Raw genomic sequence first — 24,803 nt, forward strand, 5'->3', positions numbered from 1 at the left:
AATGTTGTCACCCCCTGGAATGACAATGCTAATGACAAAGCATACAAAAACTCTGCAGTCACTAAACTGGTGACATTTGTAATGATTCTATTGCAGTATTCATCTTCCATACTGCTGTTTTATCAATTGATTTACTTCACCCTTGTGAATAACCCGCAGTAACCCATAGCAACCAATCAGCCTGCTGCTCTTGCGGTAAGACTGATCCAAACGAGCATGTGACTGGTTCCTGCACACATGTTAGTGAATGAGCCCTATGAACCAGGTCGTCAGGGGGCCAAGCAATACAAGCAGGTGTAGCTGTGGGAAGCCCTCCTTTAATTTAATATTAAACACTCCTCCCCTGTTAGCAGTGGCTGTGCACTTGAGTTTTTTTTGCAGTTCAATCCTTCAGCCCTATCCGCTAGTTCCTCGACAGCCTCCCCCACCTCCACAGGTGGTAACTCCCCAGCCTGAGGGACAGGTTATATAAGGCAGCCCAGGAGGGCCGCTTTCCCCCATTAAAAAAAAAGCTGCTGCGTGGATGCCGAGTTCAGGGGTAACCGGTGACCTACATACAGGCCGTCATGCACAAAGGCTGGAAGAAATACTTTGGCCAGAAGTCTCTTAATGAAGTGACCATGGACGATTACTTGGGCAGCCTGGGGCTGTACAGAAAACTGACGGCTAAGGACGCGTCGTGCCTATTCCGAGCAGTGTCTGAGCAGGTGTGAATGATGGGGGGGGGGCTTTGCTGGAATTTTAGGGGCACTTCAGAGTTTAGTTCTATATGTTCTATAGAAACTGCTGCACTGGCCCTAGAGTGAGGCAAATAATTGCTCTACTCCCCTCTTCTGCATCCCAATATACTAATATCCCCTACCATCAGTTTTTAGCAACTTTTCCATTGGTCTTCCCTTTTTTTTTATATATATTTTTTTAAATTTTTTATTTTATTTCTTAGTTTGTAAATTATCTGCCTCCCTCTGCTGTTCACTATTTAAATGGATGTTTGGGGGGTTTTGGACCATGGCAACCAAAAAAACTCATTGCTCTTTTTTTATTTAACTAATATTTTGTTCAGTCCATCTATATATCTATATATCTATATATCTATATATCTATATATCTATATATCTATATATCTATATATCTATATATCTATATATCTATCTACATCTACATCATATCTCAAAGGTAAACCCCTGTAAGTGCCCTATTGCAAGTGACCAAACACAGCAACATAAACCAAAAATGTGGAAGACCGCAGTCAATTGACTAATAAATCAATTCGCTATAATTTATTGTAGGCAAACATACTCACATCTCAGCTGAACACCAGCACTTTTTTTTTATATACCTGTGTGTGTGTGTGTGTATATATATATATATATATATATATATTTTTTTTTTTTTTGTTCCAGCACCTAGGCATCACCATGGCTATCTGAGTGCACCTATCTAGTTGTGTGTGTGTGTGTGTGTGTGTGTGTGTGTGTGTGTGTGTGTGTGTGTGTGTGTGGCTAGACAGAGGCACCTGCGCTTTAATAGTATTAGGTTGGAATATTTGGTCTAGTATGGCAATTAGGGTTGTCATCTAATTAGTAATTTACAGGCACAACAAAAAAAATTGCTGGCACACAAGGTAATGCTGGCAGGGTGAACCCTTGCTTCAAGTTTATTGCAGCATGCAACGTTTTGGGGTTAAACCCCTTTATAAAGCATTTGTTTTTCTAGGTGGCCAGGGTGTGAGTGCATCCAGGCAACTTTCCATAGTAATTTACTGGCCCATCCCAAATCTACTTGATGCCAACTTTTTTAATAGGGAAGGGCAATAACCTAAAGAAAGGCCCCATCATTACAGAAGAGAGCCCTCTGTCTCTCCAGCTGACTAGAGCCAATTTCCTGCAGACTATAGATTTTGTGCTATATGATTTTATTCTGAAGTGTTGTTCATTGCCCTACATGGGTATTTGCCACTGATGTACACAATAATTTTAAAGGCGCCATGTAGTATATTTTGTGTGGAGTTTGCAGTGACTTTGCTGTATGGTAAAACAAGTTGACGTTTTATTCTGCTAAGGGAATGTCATGCATGTTAGTGATTATTTAAATGCATACGTGTGGAGACTGTTCTGATTGCTCTGATGAGGTATTCTTGTCACAGAAATTTTGAATGGCGAATATTGGTTTCAGAATCACCCCCTTGGATTTTTCCACATTTAACTACAACCTAGAATTGCATTTAAAGAGCAGTTGTTTACCTATCCATTAACTTTAGGTATGAGGTAGAGCAAGATATTAAGAGACCATTTTAAATTGGTTTTGATTTTTTTATTTGTGGTTTTTGAATTCAGAGTGGGTATGTTTATTGGATAGGGTCTCGTGCTTTTGAGTGATATGGAAGTTCTGGCCTATTTATTGATCTAGAATTTTGAGCTGTATTGCTAACTATGAATTTTATTTATGCAGTTGTGTTCTAATGCATTAATAAAGCACTTTAATGTTCATGACATTGTAAATGATTATTAAAAATGCAGTTTTTTTTTTGTTGCCCCTTTGCAGTTGTTCTACTGCCAGATTCACCATCCAGAAATTCGAAAACTCTGTGTGTCCTTTATGAGGAAAAATGAAAAGTTGTTTGAATCGGTAAGACCATTCAGCTCCAGGTAGAGGGGTGCAGGCCAGTCATCCTGAATTGCTTGCATTTCTTCCTTTTTTAACATTCTATTCACCTTGGTAAATAGCAAAATGAGGGCTTCTAGTATTTTGTATTATTCAAGGTTAACTGTGTAACTGAAAATATGTACAGATTGGACACCATTATCTACGAAGATACTTTTTCTTTCTTTCTTTTTTTTTTTTTTGTAAGTTAATTCTAGGAATTTATAAAAAGGAGGTACAGAAAGGAAAATGGTGAGGGGGAAACAGTCTATGCATACACATTATATTAAGACCTCAAGATGTCTTAATATACAATATAATTTTCTATAACGGGGGCTATATGTTTTCAACTTTCTATGGTTATTGTAATGCTAAGATACATTTTCCAGCTAGAGCTCCATGGGCTTGAATTATTCCTCCAGTTTTAGGTCCACCATCCTATCTGTATATTTTACGCGAGTTTAAAAAAACATTTTTTTCCCCTAGCATGTTGAAGGACCATTTGAAAAGTACCTGGAACGCTTGGAAGACCCTAAGGTATGTTAAATAGAGAAAGTAGTTCCATACTAATACCCTAAATTGTGAGTCTCAACACTTCATTTAAAATACTTTACAGTGCATTTCCTGTCGTAGTCCACAATATGTCAGTAATTGACCAATATGTTTCGGAAAAGGCATAATGTCTGATTGTACCTGATCTGTTCCTACCTCCGTAATTTGTCATGTCCTTCATATTTGGGTTAGGTGGTTACAACTAAGGACATGTGGCCCATAGCTACCAACACAAGTCATTATAATAGAATCTAGGGTCTATCACAAACTTGGAAAGATAATCTGTTTCATACACTTATGCTGAAAATTTAAATCAAATGTTTATTTTTGATCCTCTTCACACCTGGCCCCAATCTTTGTTAGGGTCCCCTCTATTTTCTTAGTTTTCTGTGTTATAATTTTCCCTTTAAAGTGGACTTGTCACTCTAAGAAATAATTCCAAAGTATTTTCTACTGTGTTTGTCAAGCAAAATAAAAAAAACTATATTGAATCTTGTTTTCTTTAGAGGATATAGGTGAGTTCCATTTTGTGAACATTGTTAAGGTAAACTTTAATTATATTACATTATTCCAAAATTTTGTTTATACACCAGAATGGGATACCACATGCACTGGCTTAGGGTTGCCACCTGTCCGGTTTTTGGAAGGGATGCCCAGGTCACAACTGCCTGGCTTTCCAAATAAGGAAAATTAGGCTGGATTTTGAGACTGACATGGTGATCCCCACCATGTGACAACATTACACAGTGTTTTATTTCTGGGTGACGGGTCCCCTTTAATATTATATTCTATTTTTATAACTGTGTATGCTCTTTTATTGTAGGAAAGTGCTGGACAGCTTGAAATAACTGCTCTGTCTCTGATTTTTAAGTAAGCTTTCTATTTTGGAATTGCTGTTTATAAGATAATGGGTATAGAAATGTGTATAAAGTGTGTTTCTAAGTTTATTTGTATATTTGCAAATAGATAGGATCTGATTGCGCTATATCAAGCCCTTTACGCTCCCCCCTCCTTTACTCCATGCCACTTGAGTTTGGCCTTATAGCTAATATTCAGTATGTACTGTATATTTGGGGACACTAAGTAACCTTGAAATCCAAGTTTTTGAAACCTCTGACCCCAATCCTACATAATAGTGAGGATGGGGGTGTGGGAGTCGACATAAATAAAGTTAACAGTCCATGCCAACTCCCAACCAAGCATAGTAGTGTTCTAATAATACTTTTTCTAAAGTATTTTGTTTCCCACTTTTTTTTCTTTACTAGTCAAGATTTCATTTTATATAAAAGCCCTGGAAAACAACCTACATATGCAACAGACAACAACTGGGAAGGAAAGGTGAGAATCACACTTGTAATTCTTATCTAAAGGCACAGTACCTCAGTATTTTTAAGTGATATGTCTTCTGCATCTTCCCGTAAATTGATTTGTGCGTTACCTCCCTTTTAAATCTAGTTACCACAGCTCTACATAATTAAAGGAACAGTTCAGTGTGAAAATAAAAACTGTGTTAATAGGCTGTGCAAAATAAAAATGTTTCTAATATAGTTAGTTAGCCAAAAATGTAATATATAAAGGCTGGAGTGAACAGATGTCTAATAAAACAGCCAGAATCCAACTTCCTGCTTTTCAGCTCTATAACTCTGAGCTAGTCAGCAACTTGAAAGGGGGCCACATGGTACATTTCTGTTTAGTGAGTTTGCAATTGATCCTCAGCATTAAACTCAGATTCAAAAGCAACATGACCCATGTGGCCCTTTCTCAAGTCTCTGATTGGTTACTGCCTGGTAGCCAGGGTAACCAGTCAGTGTAAACCAAGAGAGCTGAAAAGCAGGAAGTAGTGTTCTGACTGACATGTTACACATCAAATCACTCCAGCCTTTATACATTATATTTTTGGCTAACTAACTACCGTATAGACTCGAGTATAAGCCAAGTTTTTCAGCCCCTGAAATATGCTGAAAAACTCTACCTCGGCTTATACTCGGGTCAAGCTCAAAAACGGTCGCCGGCGCCCAAGAATAGTCGCCGGCGCCCAAGAATAGTCGGCGGCGCCCAAGAATAGTCGCCGGCGCCCATAAACGAGACGCCGGCACCTCCAACGGTAGCAAAAACCCTAAATTTTTTGATTGAAACTTACCAGAAGCTGCTGCATTTCTCACCCTAGGCTTATACCCGAGTCAATAAGCTTTCCCAGTTTTTGGAGGTAAAATTAGGTACCTCGGCTTATACTCGGGACGGCTTATACTCGAGTATATAAACATTTTTTTATTTTGCACAACCTATCTATTTACACAGTTTTTATTTTTACACTGAACAATTCCTTTAAGGGCTAAGTCAAATATCATATGGCCTATAAGCTGGAGTTTCATAATGTGTCTTAACGGATTTTTGTGCCCATGCATCTTTCTGCCAGAATAAACTAGGTCTTTTCAGTTTCTGTTGGTCCTTGACAAATGTCATTAACTAAAATGGTACTTGTCATTACAGATCAGTATACAACATAAGCTGCATATGTATATCTATGTATATATTACTATATATATTGAGATATAAATGGTTTTAGTATTCTTCCTCAACATAACATTTTCTCCTCATGCAAACAACGCAACCATGCTTTGTGTAAGTAGTGCATTGCAAATAGTTGACAAATGATGGAATCAGCTAGTTAGCAGGTGAAATATTTTAGCGACTTGCAGATAATAAAAGTTTGCAAATCTCTCACATGAAGTATTAAATCTATAAACCGCTGTAAGAAAAAATAAATAAAATAGTTGGTGGCTTTATATATTGGTTATGGCTCCCTTTTAAATACCTGTGTAAATGTATTTTTAACAGTCATTTCCACTCCTACCAACCTGGTACATTTCAATCTTTCTCTGTTCTGTTTAGATAATGCTGTGCTGCTCAAGCAATGGGCATTATGACTCTGTATTTTCCAAAGAATTCCAAGCTACTGCTGCTATATGTCAGGGTAAGTATATTCCACCTTTTGGTTGCTATATTGGCTCTTACCAATACTGAGTTCTTTGATCACACTGCATCATTCCTGCTTTATAAATTTCACAGGTAACACATTTAAGGATCACTAAAATTGGGTGCCCACACTAACTTTGCAATAAAAACAGTTGTTGGCCTGTGCCGAGTCTTGACACATAGTTTAGCAAAGCACTTCTGTAATTGTGGCTCCACTAGAGCAGTGCTGCCCATCTGGCGCCTGTGCGCCACATCCGGCCCTCAACCACCCTTTTGTAGCTCCCCCACACAAGTCTGTCTGCTTTGACTACCTGCCTTATGTAAATTTTAAATGGTATCTGAGATTAACTGGCCTGTGAATTGTTTACACCTCAAATTCAGACCGTAAACTCCTGCACTGTTCAGATCTGTAATCCCCCCCCGCATTGTTCACACCTGTGACTGAAAGTGCCCATATTGTTCACACCTCATACAAATGGCTGGAGGGGCACCAGCATTGTGTCACTGCATGTAGTACAGTATGAATTGTTCACCTTCGCCCTGATTGGTTTCCTTGTCTCCTATTCTGCCTTCCCTTTGCTCCCTGTGTGTGTCATACTCTGCCTTCCCTATACTCCCTGTGTGTGCCATACTCTGCCTTGCCTTCCCTATGCTTCTTGTTTGTGCCATACTCTGCCTGCCCAACACTACCTGTGTGTGCCATACTCTGCCTGCCAAACACTACCTGTGAGATGTGAGCCTGGTAAGCTTTGTTCTGGGGGTTGGTTAGGGGGGCCCCTTGTGTGCTGGGGGTGCCGTTATCCACAGGGGAGAAGGAGGCGTATGGATTTAAGGGTATGTTTTAATATAACTTGCATACAATAGTTCACATACAGTATGAGTGATATCCCTGCAGTGAGCACCAACCGTTTGGATTTTTGGTGTACTACAACCATTTATGTGGACATGATCTTAAAAGTTCTTGTGGTTTTATAAGGGAGTGTTCAAACACTGACTTACATTATCCCTCCAAGTGGGCAAGAAAAATTCCGGCCCTCTGTACCACAGACGTTGGACAGCACTGCAGTAGAGGATACTAGAGGTTCAAGTATAAGGTGTAGGTTACATGTGCAGTAAAACCCACTTGCATCAGTATGCAGCCACTTTGCTAGGTATGGAGATCTGCTACTATATTGCTATAGCATCTATTTTTATTTATTTCAATTGAAATCCACATTTGTTTTTTCCTTTCTGACTGCTGGTTCTGGCTCTTGAAACCGTAATAAAGCCTGCTCTTCTCTACCCAAGAGTCTAAAATCCTAATGCTACATTGTATAAAGTCAGAAGTAGTCATGCAGAGGATACATAGAACTAATATCAACAACAATTACATTGATATACTGTAACTCTAAAACAATGTATATTCTTAAAATGTTTTGAAATTTTTTTTGTGAAAAAGAAAAATTGTGGAATACACGTTTCTAAAGTTAATCTCTCCAATAATGATGGTTTGCAGTGAAATGATTCTTGTGGGTAAGAATTGTGACCAAAATCACAGTATTGCTCTTGATGAAGGGCACTAGGTTAATAATATTTGTATTTCCCTATTTGTTGCATAATCTGTATTGATAAATTGCTTCTCTACATAGCTGTTCTGTACGAGTGCCTATATAAAGATGTTTTTGGTGTGGATGAAAGAGAGTTGCTTGCAGCCGTTGATCTCTTCCGAAGTGGTACCAAAAGAAATCGGAATAGTGCTTCCACTGGTAGTGAAGATGCCAGCTTTGACTGCTCTTCAGAGCAAACATCGAAACAGTTTTCTGATAACAGGTAGATTTCTATGTTTCGATTTTTGCCATACTGCCCATCTGTAGCAGCTTGGACACTGGTTTCAACAGACCATCCAGCAACCTATTGAATCCTAGATGAACTGCCTCAAAAAAAGTCCAACTGCTAATTATATTTTGTTGGCAGTTGTGAAGTGCATTGGCAGATAAGGAAGCGGCAAGAAGCTGGTGTTCCTCTTGCCCTTCTGCAGGTTGAAACCAAAGAAACAATAGAATGTGTTTTTAAATATACATCTGTTTGTTGTAGTGCCAAGTTGTTAATTTGATGATGCTCACTTGTAAAGGAACATTGATTGCTTTTTCTTTTCTTGTGTAGGGTTAAAGATTGGGATGTAAAAGGTGGGGAAAATGCCTCGGATGACAAATCCAGACAAGCCACAGATGACGCAAAGGTCGTTTTTTTTTTTTTTTGAGTAAATAGTGAGATCACTAAAATAAATTTTCTATCTTATACATTTTATTAAAAAGATTGTTTTGCATACATTTAAGCCAAATTAGTTATGAACTAAGGGTGCTGCTGTGCTTCAGAGTTTTATAAGTAGTATATTACCTGCCTAATTCAGTCAGTTCTGACCAAACTGTTTCCTTGTCTGCCTGTAACCCCAAAAGCACCAGCAGATAATCACATGTCCCTCAAAGACAGCACTGAATAGATACACCTTCAGGATTTCCGCACATGACCTGTATCCCCACACAGTGGATCAGGGAACACACTAGCCCTAATTCCCTATTAGGCTTTGTCCTTGTACTACAGGCCAGTGTTGCCTGAGGGGAGAGCTACCTCCTTGCTATTCCTCCTAGTTGGACACCAGCTGCTCTTGCTACTTAACCTACCTATCTTACTCTCCTAGAGAGTACTATTACAGGTAGTATCCTATCTCTAGCAGGCCTCATTGACAGAGTCCCTGCTCCCCGATTTATCTTATCTAGAGGTATTGGTCCCTCTAAGGCAGAATGGCTTTACTGTGCCTTGTTGTACCCAGGCTCCCTGGAAACATCCAGCTGAGTCAGCAACCAGAAGCCAAAGAGAAAGATCCACCCCTTCATATTAGCACTCCTAAAGATGCCCTGATACCGAACTGCACCATCAATTCTCCCCAGTATGTCCCTGCTCTATAATACTTGATAATAAAAGCAGAGTAGTGTCACTACTTACTACTGCCATTCCTGACTACTTGACTTTCACTATCTCTATGGTGACCTGAAGCATGCACATTTGATGTCAGGACCAGAATGGTTTAAATGCGTATGTTGCTGCTCAGCCATGGCCGATGGGGCCAAGAAGTCATATATGAAAAAGTTGACCTAAATTAATTGTAATGATTTGTCTATGTATGTAGTGTGGGTGCACGCATATATGTGTGTGTAAATAGGCCAAGGGGAGCACACCACTACAGCTGGTTAGACATGGTGGCTGGAAACCCCACTAATCTACTTTTCTCCAAGTCATCTTGGGGGACACAGGGACAGTGGGGTATAGCTGGTACATCCAGGAGGGCATGACACAACATTAGGAAAAACTAGCCCCTCCTCTACTGGCTATACCCCCAGCAGGCGGAGCTTAGATCAGTTTTAGTTGTGTCCTCAGGAGGATAGGACATTAAATCTACGCTCTCAATTTTTATTTTATTTTTTTCATTTTTGTCAGTTGCTTGACACCAGGGAATGCCCAGGCCCTCTACACTCAGCAGAGGATACCCATAGGCATTCCCCAACGTAGGGACCTGCCTCCAGGGGGCCCTAATTATTAAAGACCACCCAGTCTCATACTGGTCTCCCCTTTTGTAGGTGGAGACTTACTGGCCGGAGGACAGAGGAGAACGTACAGGACACAGTAAGTATATTCTGTGCTGCCCTGCTCTCCTCTCATATTCCTCTCCCTGCATATGGGGAGAGAGGTCTGTCTCCTAAAGGGCCTATTCCCCTTCCCCCACACTAGCACTATTGCATTGCTGGTTTTACTCAGCAATTGTGCGACCCTGCCTATCCCTCTCTCTTCCTCCCCACCTGGTACGCACAGGGTACTGCATTAGAGCCTGCAAAGGGGGGAGTGTTTATGCAAAACGGGGCGCATTGACCGACGCATTGTGAGAGAGGTGGCAGTGGTTTTAATGGGCACGGGATGGAGATGCGGAGCGAGTAGGTCTGGGGCCAGCAACTCACTGTTGCTTCCGAGACAGAGCGCTGACACAAAACTGGGCCGCGCAAGTTCTTTGGCACCATTTGCCCTGTTCTCGCACATCTCAGCTCGCTCCCTCAGTCGCAGCTGCCATTTTGTTTCCCGCACTGGAGTGCATATACAAGTTCAATGGCAGATTCTCCTGGCCTCCTGAGCTTCACAAACAGCGGGGCAAGTCTCCTCGGTAGTGTTTACACTGTACACTGGTGACTATTCTGGGGACACGCCCAAGTTCTGGGAGAAGCGGTAGCAGGCTTCTTTACAGACAAGGAATTGGTATTAGCCGCACCTTTACAGACAGCCTCCTCTGCTGGCCCCCCCTTTGGCCTTACAGCACGGTTGAGCTAAGTCCAATACATATATATATCTCTCTCGCTCTCTCATATTGCCTTGTCCTACCGGTGTCTGAGGGATCTGGTGATGGGCCTTTTTCCAGGGTGGCACCTACTGCCCAAGTAAGATATTTAGCTTCTGCTCCTCCCCAGGAAAACCAAGACTGTCAATGGGCGTCACCATCTCTGCACAAAGATTCTCCACCACATAGGCAACCTTCCACTCCAGAGTGGGCATCACAGCTAGCCTCCGGAATACCAAAATTAGCCCAGTCACTGGACAAACTGCTGTCCTGTCTTGACAAGCCAAAAGGGAGTTTCTAAATGCAGAGCTCCTTCTCCATCCGAGGAAGAGAGCGATTCTCCTCCCAGATTTTTTTCACCATCTTTACCAGATTCCAGAGAGGACTTTGATCGCTCAGAAGGTGAGCTTTCATCGGAATCCGACAGAGGGTGAGGAATCGCACAAGAATTCTGTAGATGCTTTAATTACATCTGTACTTGAAACGCTTCATCTTCAAGACCCAGAAGCATCATCTGACACAGCAAAGAGCCTGTTCAAATGTCATAGTAAGGCTTCACCTGTTTTCTCTTCTCATTCTCAACTTGATCAGATCATACAACAGGAATGGGATACTCCAGAGAGACGCTTTCAAACAAATAAAATATTTCAGAAGCTCTATCCATTTCACAATGAGCTTACAGAAAAGTGGTCAATGCCACCTTCTGTTGATCTGCCGGTATCCCGGCTCTCAAAGAACAGCGCTCTTCCTGTCCCGGACGCTTCATCCTTCAGAGATTCGATGGATAAGAAACTAGAGAGCCTTCTACGCTCCACGTTCTCGGCTTCAGGTACCGCTCTATGACCTGTCCTAACCATGGCATGGGTCAGAAGGGCAGCCCAGTCCTGTTCAGACTCCTCAGACTACTCCATACAGCCATTAACTCCGGGGTACCCTGCCATGAGCTTTCTCAATGGGCTTCCCAAATTAAGGAAGCAAATGATTACATGTATGAGGCTTCACTCGATGCACTTCAGGTCATCAGCAGATCATTGGCACTCTCTGTAGCAGCCCGCAGATCACTTTGGATGAAACTGTGGTCAGCAGACCAAAATGGCGCATTCTCACGATGGACGCGCAGTTCTCGAGGGCCGCTCTGCTCAGGGTCAGTGGAACTCATGAGAGGTGAAACTACAGATCAACCTGCTCGAGATCCATGCAATCCGTCTAGCCCTAATCCATTGGCAGCAGATTCTACAGGGTCAGGCTATAAAGATAGTCAGACAATGCCACAGCAGTGGCCAACATCAATCACCAGGGGGGCACAAGAAGCAGAGGAGCACTAGATGAAGTCAACCTCATTTTCAAGTGGGCCGAAGCTCCCCAGGCCCATCTGTAAGCCATTTACATCCCAGGGCTACTAAACTGGGACGCAGACTATATAAGCAGACAATCCCTAGACCCGGGAGAGTGGTCATTGAAGGACGAGATCTTCCACGAGAACACAGATGTGGGGCACCCCAGAGGAGGATCTTAAGGCTACCAGGCACAACCGCAAGGTCCTAGCCTTTCTAGCTTGATACAGGGATCCACTAGCCATAACAGCCGATGCTCTAACAGCCAAATGGCACTTCCATCTGGCTTATGCCTTTGCACCACTGCCCCTTGTACCCAGGACTCTCAGGAAACTTCAATGAGAGCAGACCACTCTCATCCTCCTTGCACCAAGATTGCCTCGGCGCTCCTGGTACACAGACCATCTCAACATGTCCGCGACAGAGCCCTGGACCCTGCCCCAAATCCTATCCTAATTTGACGGCATGGCTCTTGAAACCAAAATCCTAACCCAGAAGGGGTTTTCCAAGGCAGTAGCTAACACCATGTGCGCAGCCAGAAAGCCTGTCTCAGCAAAGACTTATCATAGACTTTGGTCCACCTACCACCAGTGGTGCGTACATCACAAGACACAGTTCAAACGTTTCTCCATGGCTAACATCCTGGAGTTCCTGCAAGCGGGCTTATCCACGGGTCTATCCCTTGGCTCCCTTAAGTCACAAGTCTGCTGTATCTGTCCTTTTTCAGAAACGACTCGCTCTTTTACCTGATGTCAAGACTCTTATGCAAGGAGTAGCACATTTGGCTCCTCCAGTTCGAGCACCAGTTCCTCTATGGGACCTCACCTTTAGTCCTACGAGCCCTTCAAGAGCCTCCTTTTGAACCATTAGGATCTGTACCACTTCTCTGGCTTACCTCGAAAACTGTCTTCCTTCTGGCTGTTGCCTCTGCAAGACGTGTTTTGGAACTCTGCACACTGTCATGCAAACGACCTTTCCTTGTTTTTTACTATGATAGGGCGGTCCTACGCACTATTCCATCTTTGGTGAATTTCACCTGAACCAAGAGATTACAATACTGACCTTCTGCCCTTCACCTTCCAATCCTAAGGAGAAGGCTCTACACACCCTGGATCCTGTTAGAGCTCTAAAGTTCTACCTGCACAGAGTCCAGGACATTCGTAAGGGGGACTCCTTACTTGTTATTCCTTCAGGCCCCCACCGAGGAGAGGCGACCACAAAATCATCCATTTCACGCTGGATTAAGCAAGCGAGTTCAGCGAGCCTACGTGGCAAAACTCCACCAGCTAGACTCAAAGCCCACTCTACTAGGGGGATGATTACGTCCTGGGCGTTCAGGAACCAAGCATCAGCAGAACAGCTGTGCAAGGCAGCTACATGGACATCTGTCCACTTTTTCAAAATTCGACCATTTCGATACCTTTGCGGCTTCTGACACTCGCTTTTTTCAGAAAGGTGCTTCAAGCCGCAGTGGTTACTTCCACCTAAGCCTCACTCTCCCACCCGGAGGATTTAGGGGACAGCTTTGGTACGTCCCCACTGTCCCTGTGTCCCCCAAGATGACTTAGAGAAAAGGAGATTTTGTTTACTCACTGTTAAATCTTTTTCTCTTCAGTCACTTGGGGGACACAGGGCTTTCCTCCCTGGACTGAGGCCCTAATTTTTTTCCGTCAGACATGTTACACTTAAATTAATAAAATTTTTCCTGTTGACTTTGGAACAAACTGATCTAAGCTCCGCCTGCTGGGGGTATAGCCAGTAGAGGTGGGGCTAGTTTTTCCCATTGTGTCCTGGATGTACCAGCAGTACCCCACTGTCCCTGTGTCCTCCAAGTGACTGAAGAGAAAAAGATTTAATGGTGAGTAAACAAAATCTTTTTTTTTTTTTTTTATCAGGTGTGGGGAAATGGGTCCATACTGTGGCTGGACATGTAGTTCAGAGCACTTTTGCAGGGTTGACAGCACTCTCGATAAAGTTTCTTGAATTTTCCTGGGTGCAGTGCCAATAAATTATCCATAACTACTACAAGAAGGTCCGCACTCTCAGGACTTATAAAAATCATAATATTTAATATAAATGACTACCGTTTCGGCTAGGTCCCTAGCCTTTCTCAAAGTGAGAGGCTAGTGAGCTGGTTGGTTTTCCTCTGCCGCCATTGCTTTGAACTGGAACTTTAAAAGATTACAGACTGATCGATGTATACAGATATAGATAATGGGTATAACTATATGTATTTGTGTGAATATGTATAAAAATGTATGTCCTCTTACCGTTTATTTTTCTGAAGTTCCTTGTCTTCTCCACAAGATGTCAGTGTCAAGTGCCAATTTTGATTCACAATTGTGACTGATAACACTACATTTTCACCTGTAAAGATAAAGTTTTGCTTTATAATTTTGCTACGAACTAGGGTAGACAATACGTTGTTATACTTCTAATGTTAATATGCACAATAGGTTAATTAGTTCACTTTTAGATCTTTTAAGGCAAGGTCATATCTGGTTTCTGGTGGAGCTTACAAAGACCCTGTACAGACAGCGTGCATTTGACTTTTGCATAGGTTTTGGTGCTCTGGCAAATAATGCACAGCTGTAATTAACTGTTTTTGTTACTTTGATTTTTGGAATGGATTTCATATTTATTAAAATTATAAAATGCTCAAGTTAATTAATATTTTTTTTTCATTTGGCAGTCCACAGAAAATCCTAACAAGATGCCCTTCCCATATAAGGTTTTGAAGGCCCTTGACCCAGAAATCTATAGAAATGTAGAATTTGATGTCTGGTTAGACAGTAGAAAAGGTACGTTCTTCTGAAGTGCATACGTTTGGCTGAGATTTAAAAAAAACAAAACAAAAAAAAAACCTTAAATTATAGTTGAGCAAAATCATGGACAGTCTGTTAGTATGATTTGCACAGACTTGTGTAGATATCATTCTGTTAAAATATGTTACTTGGCATAACTGAATTATCTCAATTACTAATAAATTACTTGCTTAACGTGTACCCATAATTCATTACTACCTTTCAAACCCCAAATTGTCCTCCCAGCCTTTCATACACGTGCAGCAATATGTTTGTTTTCAGCTACTTCTGATACTACAAAAGTGCATTACCCCCTTTCACTTTCCACTTAACATGGGGAGTGATCACTGAAGCTATACAAACAGCAACAGGCGTCCGATCTGCTTTTTCATGTAACCTTGAAAACTGTAGTCCAGTCTGCATCAGTCAGAGGTGATCAGTAACCACCAAATGTTCTTGTAGCATGCATGTTTTGTAGTTCTACTTTATTTTAAATCACATTAATTTTCAAACTGAACTCATTGTCCTTTATAAAATGCTTGCTTTAATGACCATTTAATATGAAATATGGACATTTTAACACTGAAGAAATTTGTTCCGATTTCTGTCCATAGAACTTCAGAAAACCGATTTCATGGTGTTTGCTGGAAGACACTATTGTTTAGGTGATAAGTGTCAGGTACGATATATTTATTTATTTTTTTCTTTTGGGAAACCTGAAGAACAAATATGACTTGGTACGTTACAGGTGGTGCAGTATTTAGAAATTCATTATCATGCCTCGCCTCTCTTACCTCAACTTGTACATTGTATGAAGTATAAAATGTTGATTGTCCTCCCATTGAGTGCAAGTACAATTTGGGGGGGGGGGGGGGTGAAATAATTAACTTTCTCAAAAAAGTGAAAAAGTTTACCTAAATTGTCATGATTTGTCGATCTATGTAGTACGGGTGCACCATATGTGTGTGTTTAAATAGCCCAAGGGCAGCACACCACTACAGTACTAGCCTCGGGTGCACGGCAAGTGTTTTGATTAATACAAAAGACACCAGCAACACAGATTTTTTGTGAACGTTTAAACAAGTGTATTTTTTTTTTTTTTTTTGAATTTTCACTAAAAATCTGTGTTGCTGGTCATTTTTTGTGTGACGTAAATAAATTGCCAGTGTTGGTAGATATGTAAGGGACAGAAGATTTACACATGACGTTCAAAGCATGAGGACTTTATATATTTAAAAATAAAACGTACAACTGTGCACTATATTTTCACTGTAATGACCCTGTCTAGTACTAATGCTGAAAATCTGCCTAGCAGTATAAAACAGTCTAAAACTTCAAAATGCCTCTAATGGAAAAAATACCTTCAGCAACATGAAACTCAAAGTCCCGGTGCTCAGTCCCATCCCCCTAAATCATAGATATATTTACAATAAGACAGAAGCACCACACGGGTTTCAAATTGCTGACTAAGTATATTAAAAGAATCCCATATGCTACGTTTCAGACATATTATGTGCCCTTTATCAAGCCATAACAAATGCATTTAAAGGGAAACGCTGGAAGGGATCTCAGAACAATTCTCCGTAACCATAGTTATCAATTGCATTATATGACAATCTATACAGTCCACTATATCATTTCTACAAAAAATTACAAACCTAAAAACAAATCATAATTTTATTTAAACCCACTGGATATAACGACTTAAGTTTATTGATCTACCAAACCTCTCCCCTTTTAAGTTAAATTCTCGTTCACCTCCCCTTTTCAAAGGGGGTATAGTTTCCAATACCATAAACCTAAGTTGATCAGAGGGGTGACTTTTTTTACAACATGCAGTTTTAATCATATACCAATGCTTACGTAATACTGGAGTGTGTGTGTGTGTGTATATACATATATTATATAAACATTGCAGCAGTGTTTGTTTCATTGTTTGTATACGCCTGAATGCATAGTTCAGGGAACTTTGAGATGCCAATAATGTTCATAATGTTACCTTACCATAAATTTGTATACCTGCCCTGTTTATATAGTACTTTAAATTGCTTTTATTTTCTGTCATACTTTTCCTAGGTACGCTTGGAACCAGGTGGAAGATATTACAATGCTCATATTCAAGAAGTTGGGCAAGATAGCAACTCTGTAACAGTCTTTATTGAAGAACTAGCTGAGAAGTAAGTAGGTTTTATAGACCTTAAAAAAAATATTGGATACGTTGCTATATTTCCCCATAGTTCTTTAATTTTCTAAGATTTAATATCTATCTCCAAATTTAGGGAAGGCTAAAGTATCTCCCATAGATTCCATTTTAAACAAACCTTTCTGATTTATATGAATGGTATCATTTTTCTTTTATAATAATTAAACGGTACCTTGTTCTCTGGTACTTCAGCTGCATGAATCCATGTTAAATGCAAAATAATCTTATTGGGTTTATTTAATGTTTAAATGTTTTTAAGCCGGCTTAAGGTATAGAGATCCAAATTATGGAAAAACCACAGGTCCCGAGCATTTTGGATACTGGATAAACTGCCAAAGGAAAATATCACGTATATAATGAAACCAGGTGTTCCAAAAGGCTTCCAATAAAGCTAAGAAGAAAGCTTGCTTGAACATATATTTTACTGTTACTTAAAGGAAAACTATACCCCCCCAACAATGTAGGTCTCTATTAAAAGATACTGAGTAAAACAGCTCATGTGTAAAACCCTGCTTCATGTAAATGAACCATTATCATAATAATATACTTTTTTAGTAGTATGTGCCATTGGGTAATCATAAATAGAAAATTGCCATTTTAAAAAATAAGGGCCGCCCCCTGAGATCGTAAGATTCACTGTGCACACATACAAATCACATGTTAGGTCACATGAGCCAATTAACAGACAGAGTTCTGCCTTTTGCTTCCTCACTTCTTCCTGTTACAGTTAATGTTGTAGTATTTCTGGTCAGGTGATCTCTGAGGCAGCACAGATAGAGTCACGAAATGGTGGTTCAAGGCAAGAGATGTAAAAGGGCAATATTTATGTAAATATATATTCCAGTTTGGTAAGATTCTTTAATATGTCATTCAATTTGATATAAACTATCTGTTGCTTAAGTGTTCATTTTGGGGGTATAGTTTTCCTTTAATTGGGCTTTCTCTCAAAGTAGACCTACAAGCTAAAATCATAATGCAACATGACGTTTAAAGATGTGCAACCAGTTTCGGACTGGGATGGTGGGATGCCGGGAAAAAACAGATGGCCCTGGCTTTGACCTGCTCCCTGCCTGAAGCTATTGCCGCTGCTCCCTCCCTGCACCGGGTCGTGGCCCTGAGAAGAAAAAAATATCATAATGCAGCTGGGAAAGGAAAAATGGGGGGCATCCGCAAAGCCCCCTCTGCCCCCCATGCTGTGTGCAACTAGCCGTGTTTTCACATAAATGCTATCATTTACATATATAGTTTCTCCTTTCCTAGCTGCATTGATACTTTTTTTTTTTTTCCTTCCCAGTCCAAACCTGGTTTAGCATCATTAGAAGTCCATGTTGCAGATTTGCACGATTTCTAAATCTACTGCTGATATTTACTGAGGATGTCCTACCTAATAATAATCAATATTCGTTATAAATATATGTAATTGTAAGCAACTTGAATTTGCATCAGTTAAAAATTAGTTACAGCTGAAACCATCTATTCTCATTTGGTAATGCTGTTGTTTGACTACGGAAATAGTTTATCAGAAACTGGCTTTCTTTCAGCTAAGACTCCAATTCTCACAATGCCTTACACGCTTCTATTATTCTCATTCTTAGGCTTGTAAATCTCAGAACATGCGAGGCATTGTGGGAACTGGAGTCTTGGCTGCAGGTAAGCTTAAACGTTTAAGTCAACTAAAGCACAGTTTTATAAGAGTAATCAGGGAAAGCAGAAGAAGAGAGATGTATGAGACAAACTGCATTTAATAGCAGTTACATTTGCAAGTAATTTCTAGGGGACATGGAACGAATGGGTTAAGCTCCACCCTCCAGGAGGCAGGACACTTGGAATAATTAATTAAGGACCGTGCCAGGTACTCCGGCTTAAAAAGTAACAGTAACACCAAAAAATTAAAGTTTTAAATGAATGAAAATATCATTTACTGCTGCCCTGCACTGGTAAAACTGGTGTGTTTGTTTCAGAAACACTACTATACATCATATAAACAAACTGCTGTGTAGCAGCACCAATCCATTCAGTTTTTCAAGTGTCCTGCTTCCTAGGAGGATGGACATTCCTCATTAAAGAAGATGTCAGCTCAGTGCTGACTCGTGGGGTGACACCAGGAGCAGGGCTACCTGCTTCCTTTATGGTGAGCCTCCTTCATGGGAAGAGCCTACCAGGGTCCTCTCTTAGCCTGGGAGGGCTATACTGACCTCTCCAGACATTCCTGCATCCCGGGTAGGGAGAGTAGACAGTCTGTCTGGTAAGGGGTAAAAAGTGAGTATGTCGACTCTGCCTTCATACTCGCGGTTTCCACTGGTAGCCTTCCCCCCCCCCCCCCCCCCAACGCAGCCCCTGATACTTGATTCATTCTCTCACAGTCCCTGTCTTACCCTCCATTGCCGATAACTTGGGCAAAGCTCTAGCTAAACTGAGCCAAAAACCCAGCAGCAAACGCAAGAGGCCAGAAAGCTCAAAGGGGGATACTGTCCACTATACTGCCTCTAACGGCTAATCAGCAGGAGCAGACTCCTCACACTCTGAGGGAGAGCTCCCTCCATCCGACGTTTTTTCAGGGGAAGGGAAGGAGAATGATGATGGTGAGACCAAGGTCCACTATGTGCAGCATGATATTGACAATTGTACTGGAGGTACTCAAAATCAGCAAACACAAGCTGTGAGTCTGTTCAAGAGACTGCACAAATCCTCTTATGTTTCCCATCACATGAACTCCTTGGCATAATACAAGAGGAGTGGAATTCTCCAGAGAGGAAGTTTTCAGGCTGGAAATTTTCCAAATCCTATCCTTTTCCTAAGGAATTGGTAGACAAAGGGTCAATGCCAGCAACAGTTGATGCTCCGGTATCTAGATTATCCAAATCCCCACAGCCTTACCAGTCACGGATGCGGCAGCATTCAAGGACCCTTCTGACAGACGTCTCAAGGGATTCCTGAGAGTGGTTTATTCATCGGCCGGATCAACCCTTCCTTTATCCAGTGCTGGCCTCTACCTGGGTAGCCAGGGCTATACAGGCATGGTCTCAATACTTGCTCAGACATTCAAGAGGGAATACCCAGATCTGACCTCATGTCATCAGCACCGTCTTATCGCAAAAGCCTCAGCCTGCCTATCTGTGTGACGCTGCTGTGGACGCCGCACAAATTACAGTTCGCATGTCCACAATTTCGGTAGCAACTCGCAGAACGATATGGCTTAAAAGTTGGTTGATAGTCCCTTACCACTCTCCTTTCAAGAGACAATGGCTCTTTGGAGGAAAAACTAGAAATTATGATTTCTCAGGCCACAGGGGGAAAGGGCATGTTCCTTCCCCAGACCAAGAACAGGTTGTCTACATTGGCTAAACAGGGTTAATTTTGTTTCGTGGCCAAAGTGGATGACTTGCAAGATAAAACGGCCCTCCTAAAAGTTCTCAATTTCTGTCAAAACCAGCTGACAAGGGTCCAGCATAGAAAACCAGCAAATTCCACAACAAGCTCTCAGGCATCAAGCCTGCTTCAGGTTGACTGGGCACTCCCTCTGGAGTAGCAGCATCTGATAGGGGGGCAGGTTGCTTTAATTCCCGGGGGGTGTGGAACTGACATTGGGCGGATACTTTGCAACAAAATAATTTCAGAAGCTGAGCACCTGGATTTTTCTTTCTTCCCCCCTCAGAAAATTTCTCATGTCCAGAGTTCCCTCCAGCCCCACTAAGGCACAGGCCTTCCTGGATTGCATCATCAAGATGGAGCAAAATGGAGTGATCTTACAAGTGCCTCCGTCTTGAGAGATTATCCGGGTTGTACTCCAATCTGGTTCCCGGGGGGTGTGGAACTGACATTGGGCGGATACTTGGCAACAAAATAATTTCAGAAGCTGAGCACCTGGATTTTTCTTTCTTCCCCCCTCAGAAAATTTCTCATGTCCAGAGTTCCCTCCAGCCCCACTAAGGCACAGGCCTTCCTGGATTGCATCATCAAGATGGAGCAAAATGGAGTGATCATACAAGTGCCTCCGTCTTGAGAGATTATCCGGGTTGTACTCCAATCTGGTTCCCAAGAGGGACGGGACATTTAGACTGGTACTGGGTCTGAAACATCTCAACAAGCACGATCGGTACGATTCCAAATGGAGACTCAACGATCAGTAATCCATGGAATGGAACCGGAACTAATGATGTCCCTGGACATCAAGGATGCGTACCGATATGGCCACCTCACCATTGTTTCCTGAGATTTGCCTTCAAGAATCATTACTATCAGCCCCTCAGGGTCTTCACCAAACTCATGGTGGTAACAGCAGTGTCATTACGACTACAGGCAATCTCTGTGACACCCTATCTGGACGACTTTCTCCTGAAAGCCAGGACGAAGGAGAAAAGCAGAGGGGATCTTCAAAAGGTGATCTCATTCCTCCACAACTTCGGCTGGACCATCAACTGGAACAAGTGCAATTTATGTCCCAACTACCAGATGACATTCCTGGGCCTCAATTCAACACCATCAGGCAGCAGGTAAGCTTGACCCAGGACATGCAGATGCAGATAAGAGATCAGGTCAGTCTGTTATTTTGCAGCCAACAACCCACAATCCACCTGGAAATGAAGGTTGGCTTGAGGGTCTCGTCCATAGAGGCAGTGCTATTTGTTCTGCGCCACCTCCAAGCCAACATCTTATACGGGTGGAAAGGAGGTCCTCTCTCAAAGATTTACCCCACTACACTCGACAAGGGAGTAATTTCAGTGGTGGCTAAGACAATCTTGGGCAATCCGGACTGGACTGTAATAACGTCAGATGCTAGCCTACAAGGGGCAGCATGGAACAATCTATCCGTACAAGGTCCATGGTCCCAAGCCGCGTCCAAACTACCAATAAACATCCTAGAACTCAGAGCAGTAAGATTAGCCCTCTCGAATGCTGGTCGAAGCAGCTCCAAGCAAAGTCAGTACAAGTACAAAGTGACCGCTCCACCACAGTCGCATACAAAAACAGCCAAGAGGAACCCACAGCAAGGCAGCTCTAGCAGAGGCCCTGCAGATTGAGTTGGGTGGAATTCAGTTCTGTGAGACTGTCCTCCATCTACATCCTAGGTGTGTCCAACACGAAGGCGGATTTTCTCAGCCAAAACCAACTGGATCTGGGAGAATGGGAACTTCATCTGGACGTATTTGCGGATCTTGAGACACACACTGGGGTCAGCCCCAGATCTACATAATGGCTTCCATATCCATTCGCAAGGTGTCTAGCTTCTTCACCCATTACGGGATCTGATGGCAGTGGATGCCATGACTCTTGAATTTGCAGTTTGACCTAGCCTACATCTTTCCTCCCCTTCCTATGATGCCTCAATTTCTGAAGATGATCAATCTCGCGCCCAGAAGAACGTGGTTCACTGAGTGTTTCTGGTGGCAATTTCATCGGAGCTCAGTGCGCTATTGTGTGATCCCCTGTTCCTAGTCTTCCACAAGGATAAATCTGTGTTACTCACAGTGCCATCCTTCATACCAAAAGTGGTATCATTGTTCCATATGAATCAGGAGATTGCTGTGCTATCCTGTGTGTCCAGAACCAAAGAACAATAAGGAGTGACAATTAGATGTGGTCAGATCACTTTGTTGGTACCTTGAGAAATACAAATCCTTTCAACGTTCTCTAGCTCTTTTCGTACTGCTGACCAGGCCTCATCGAGGCATGACAGCCTCCAAGACTTCAATTGCATGATGGCTCAGAGAGACCATCCATCAGGCCTACCTGTCTAAGGACAAATTACCACCAGAAGGTCTACAAGCACACTCCACAAGGTCACTGGGAGCTTCCCAGGAGTGGCGCAATTCGGCCTCTCTGGATCAGATCTGCAGAGCAGCTAACTGTTCCTCTGTGCATACATTTACTAAATTCTACAGTCTTGACAAGCTTTCCTCCGAAGTGGCCGCGTTTGGCCGTAAGGTATTGCACTCAGTAGTGCAATAACGTGTCTTAATCTACTGTATTGTTCCCACCCTGCTATGTTTGGGGCTGCTTTAAGTCCTCATTAATTCCCTGTGTCACCCAGAGACGACAGATAAAACATAATTTTTTGATATTCGCTGTTAAATTTATTTCTCTGTAGTCGATAGGGTGGACACATGGATTCCCGTCCCTACAGAGAGATCCACCAATATAGTAGGACCAGCGCCTGTGGCAATAAAGAGTTAAAAACCAATATGGTGCAGTATTTTTGATTCAAGTGGCATCACCCAGTGATCGTAGACTATAATGGGTGTCTATTCCTCCACCTTTCCTATTTGCTCCATGACTCAGATGAAAAAGGAAAACTGGTAAGTATGTATCCTTTTAAAACTCCTTCACCTTTAAGGGATTTGATCCACCAATAGCTAAAGTGCCTACTTACAGACTTATAGTTTCAATATAACACATAACCACATGTGGATGTAAGGTTATCGGCAGCCGTCCCCTCACCGAATAGTTAAATTGCCTACTTACAGACCAAAGGGTTAATTCAGCATATAGTCTTAACCGTACACAGATCCTCCTCCTGTTACACACGTCCCTCCGTTGTTTTAGTGCGAGGAGTAAAGGATTAAAAAGGAAAATAGTATAGTCCTGCTTTTATTTTTAAAAAAACATAATAAAACCAATATTGCACTCACATGTATTTGTTAAAATCATCGCAGTTAGTCCATACAAGGTGCTGTGTCCCAATTCTGTGGTGCTGCCAGATTGTATATATCTCTGTCCACTTTCTTGGGGATACTGCGACCCTAATCTCGTAGTCCTTGATCGCCTAACGCGTTTCGCCGATGGTCTCGGCTTCCTCAGAGGCATAAAAACCTGTACTGTTCTATTTTCCTTTTAAAATGTTATCCGCGTCGAGTTCCTCCTGTTTGTCCGGTCACAAACAGGGGTCCTACTATATTGGTGGATTGTTTTGGAGCAGTTTGGAGAGACTGTAAAGAGACCGGCTTTTAAAGAGAATCCAAAGGACTGACTATTTCCTTCTTTTTCATTGTTTCCTACAGAGAGATGTTGACCACTTTGGTCCATAAAGGAATATTTCCCAGGTTTACCAGTTCTGCAAGTTTGCTTAATAGAATAGTCTCTTTGGTACAAACTGAATGGATTGGTGCAGTGTGGGGTTAAGCCAGATCACCTGGCACACCCCTTAATGAATTATTCCAAGTGTCCTGCCTCCTGGAGCTTAACCCATTCTTTCCCTGTGTCCCCCTATCGACTACAGAAAAACAGATTTAACTGTATCAAAAAATCCTGCTTTTTTTCAGTGGGTGAACTATTCTGCACATTCTGGGTATAGCATTCATAGCATGTGGGCTCACAATGCTCATTGGTGAGAAGATAAGGCCTTATAATACATTTTGATGATAGTTATAATTTTCGTGACATTTATGATCTTCTGAGATGACTCTTCCAGTTTATGCATAAAAAATATTTGCCATATGACAGAATCATTTTTTTTTTTCAAACCTAAAAAAATTCATGCAGATTGTAAATAGTCCATCAAAAGTAAATGTTGTGGTTTAGTATAATAAGTAATGTTTTCTTAACATATTGCATATCCTCTGTCTGAGGTATACAGGTTTCATAGATCAATAGTTGCCAAATATAAATTGCTCCGTTACTTGACAGTCTTTCTTGTAAACACTAATAAATGTTCTGAAAGTTATTATATGACAGTATGGGTATTATATAAATACTGTAGGGTTTTCCTTTCTTAAATGTATGTATACCCCTGCTATGTGTATTTTTTCTTCTGCAGACACCTTGTTCCACTCGTCAATTTAAAACCCGTAACTCAGGTAATCCCTGTGCCTGCATGGAATTCATCCACTAACCGAAAAGGGGGGAACTACCAGAAAATGACAGTGGGATACAATAGTGAGATAGGTAAGGATGAAATGCTTCTTGAACAAAATATTGAAATTGGGCTTGGGTTT

The 24,803-nt window shown here is 41.8% G+C and overlaps 1 protein-coding gene across 2 annotated transcripts in view; it reads left to right on the forward strand.

Moving 5' to 3' along the window:
- Positions 1–267: 267 nt before the first annotated feature.
- Positions 268–24,803, forward strand: part of alg13.L (ALG13 UDP-N-acetylglucosaminyltransferase subunit L homeolog) — a 54,774-nt gene continuing 30,238 nt past the window's right edge. Inside the window, exons 1-12 of one of the 2 annotated variants that reach the window (XM_041572747.1) lie at positions 268–707; positions 2,545–2,628; positions 3,130–3,180; positions 4,019–4,065; positions 4,461–4,533; positions 6,088–6,169; positions 7,800–7,980; positions 8,314–8,389; positions 14,558–14,666; positions 15,284–15,348; positions 16,746–16,846; positions 24,626–24,753. In XM_041572747.1, the coding sequence (XP_041428681.1) occupies positions 567–707; positions 2,545–2,628; positions 3,130–3,180; positions 4,019–4,065; positions 4,461–4,533; positions 6,088–6,169; positions 7,800–7,980; positions 8,314–8,389; positions 14,558–14,666; positions 15,284–15,348; positions 16,746–16,846; positions 24,626–24,753 (1,138 nt within the window). In that variant the 5' untranslated portion in view covers positions 268–566. The remainder of the gene's footprint in view (positions 708–2,544; positions 2,629–3,129; positions 3,181–4,018; positions 4,066–4,460; positions 4,534–6,087; positions 6,170–7,799; positions 7,981–8,313; positions 8,390–14,557; positions 14,667–15,283; positions 15,349–16,745; positions 16,847–24,625; positions 24,754–24,803) is intronic. The other variant, XM_018229861.2, reaches the window with a different exon arrangement.

This window comes from Xenopus laevis, chromosome 8L, assembly GCF_017654675.1.
Source record: "Xenopus laevis strain J_2021 chromosome 8L, Xenopus_laevis_v10.1, whole genome shotgun sequence".
Taxonomy (NCBI): domain Eukaryota; kingdom Metazoa; phylum Chordata; class Amphibia; order Anura; family Pipidae; genus Xenopus; species Xenopus laevis.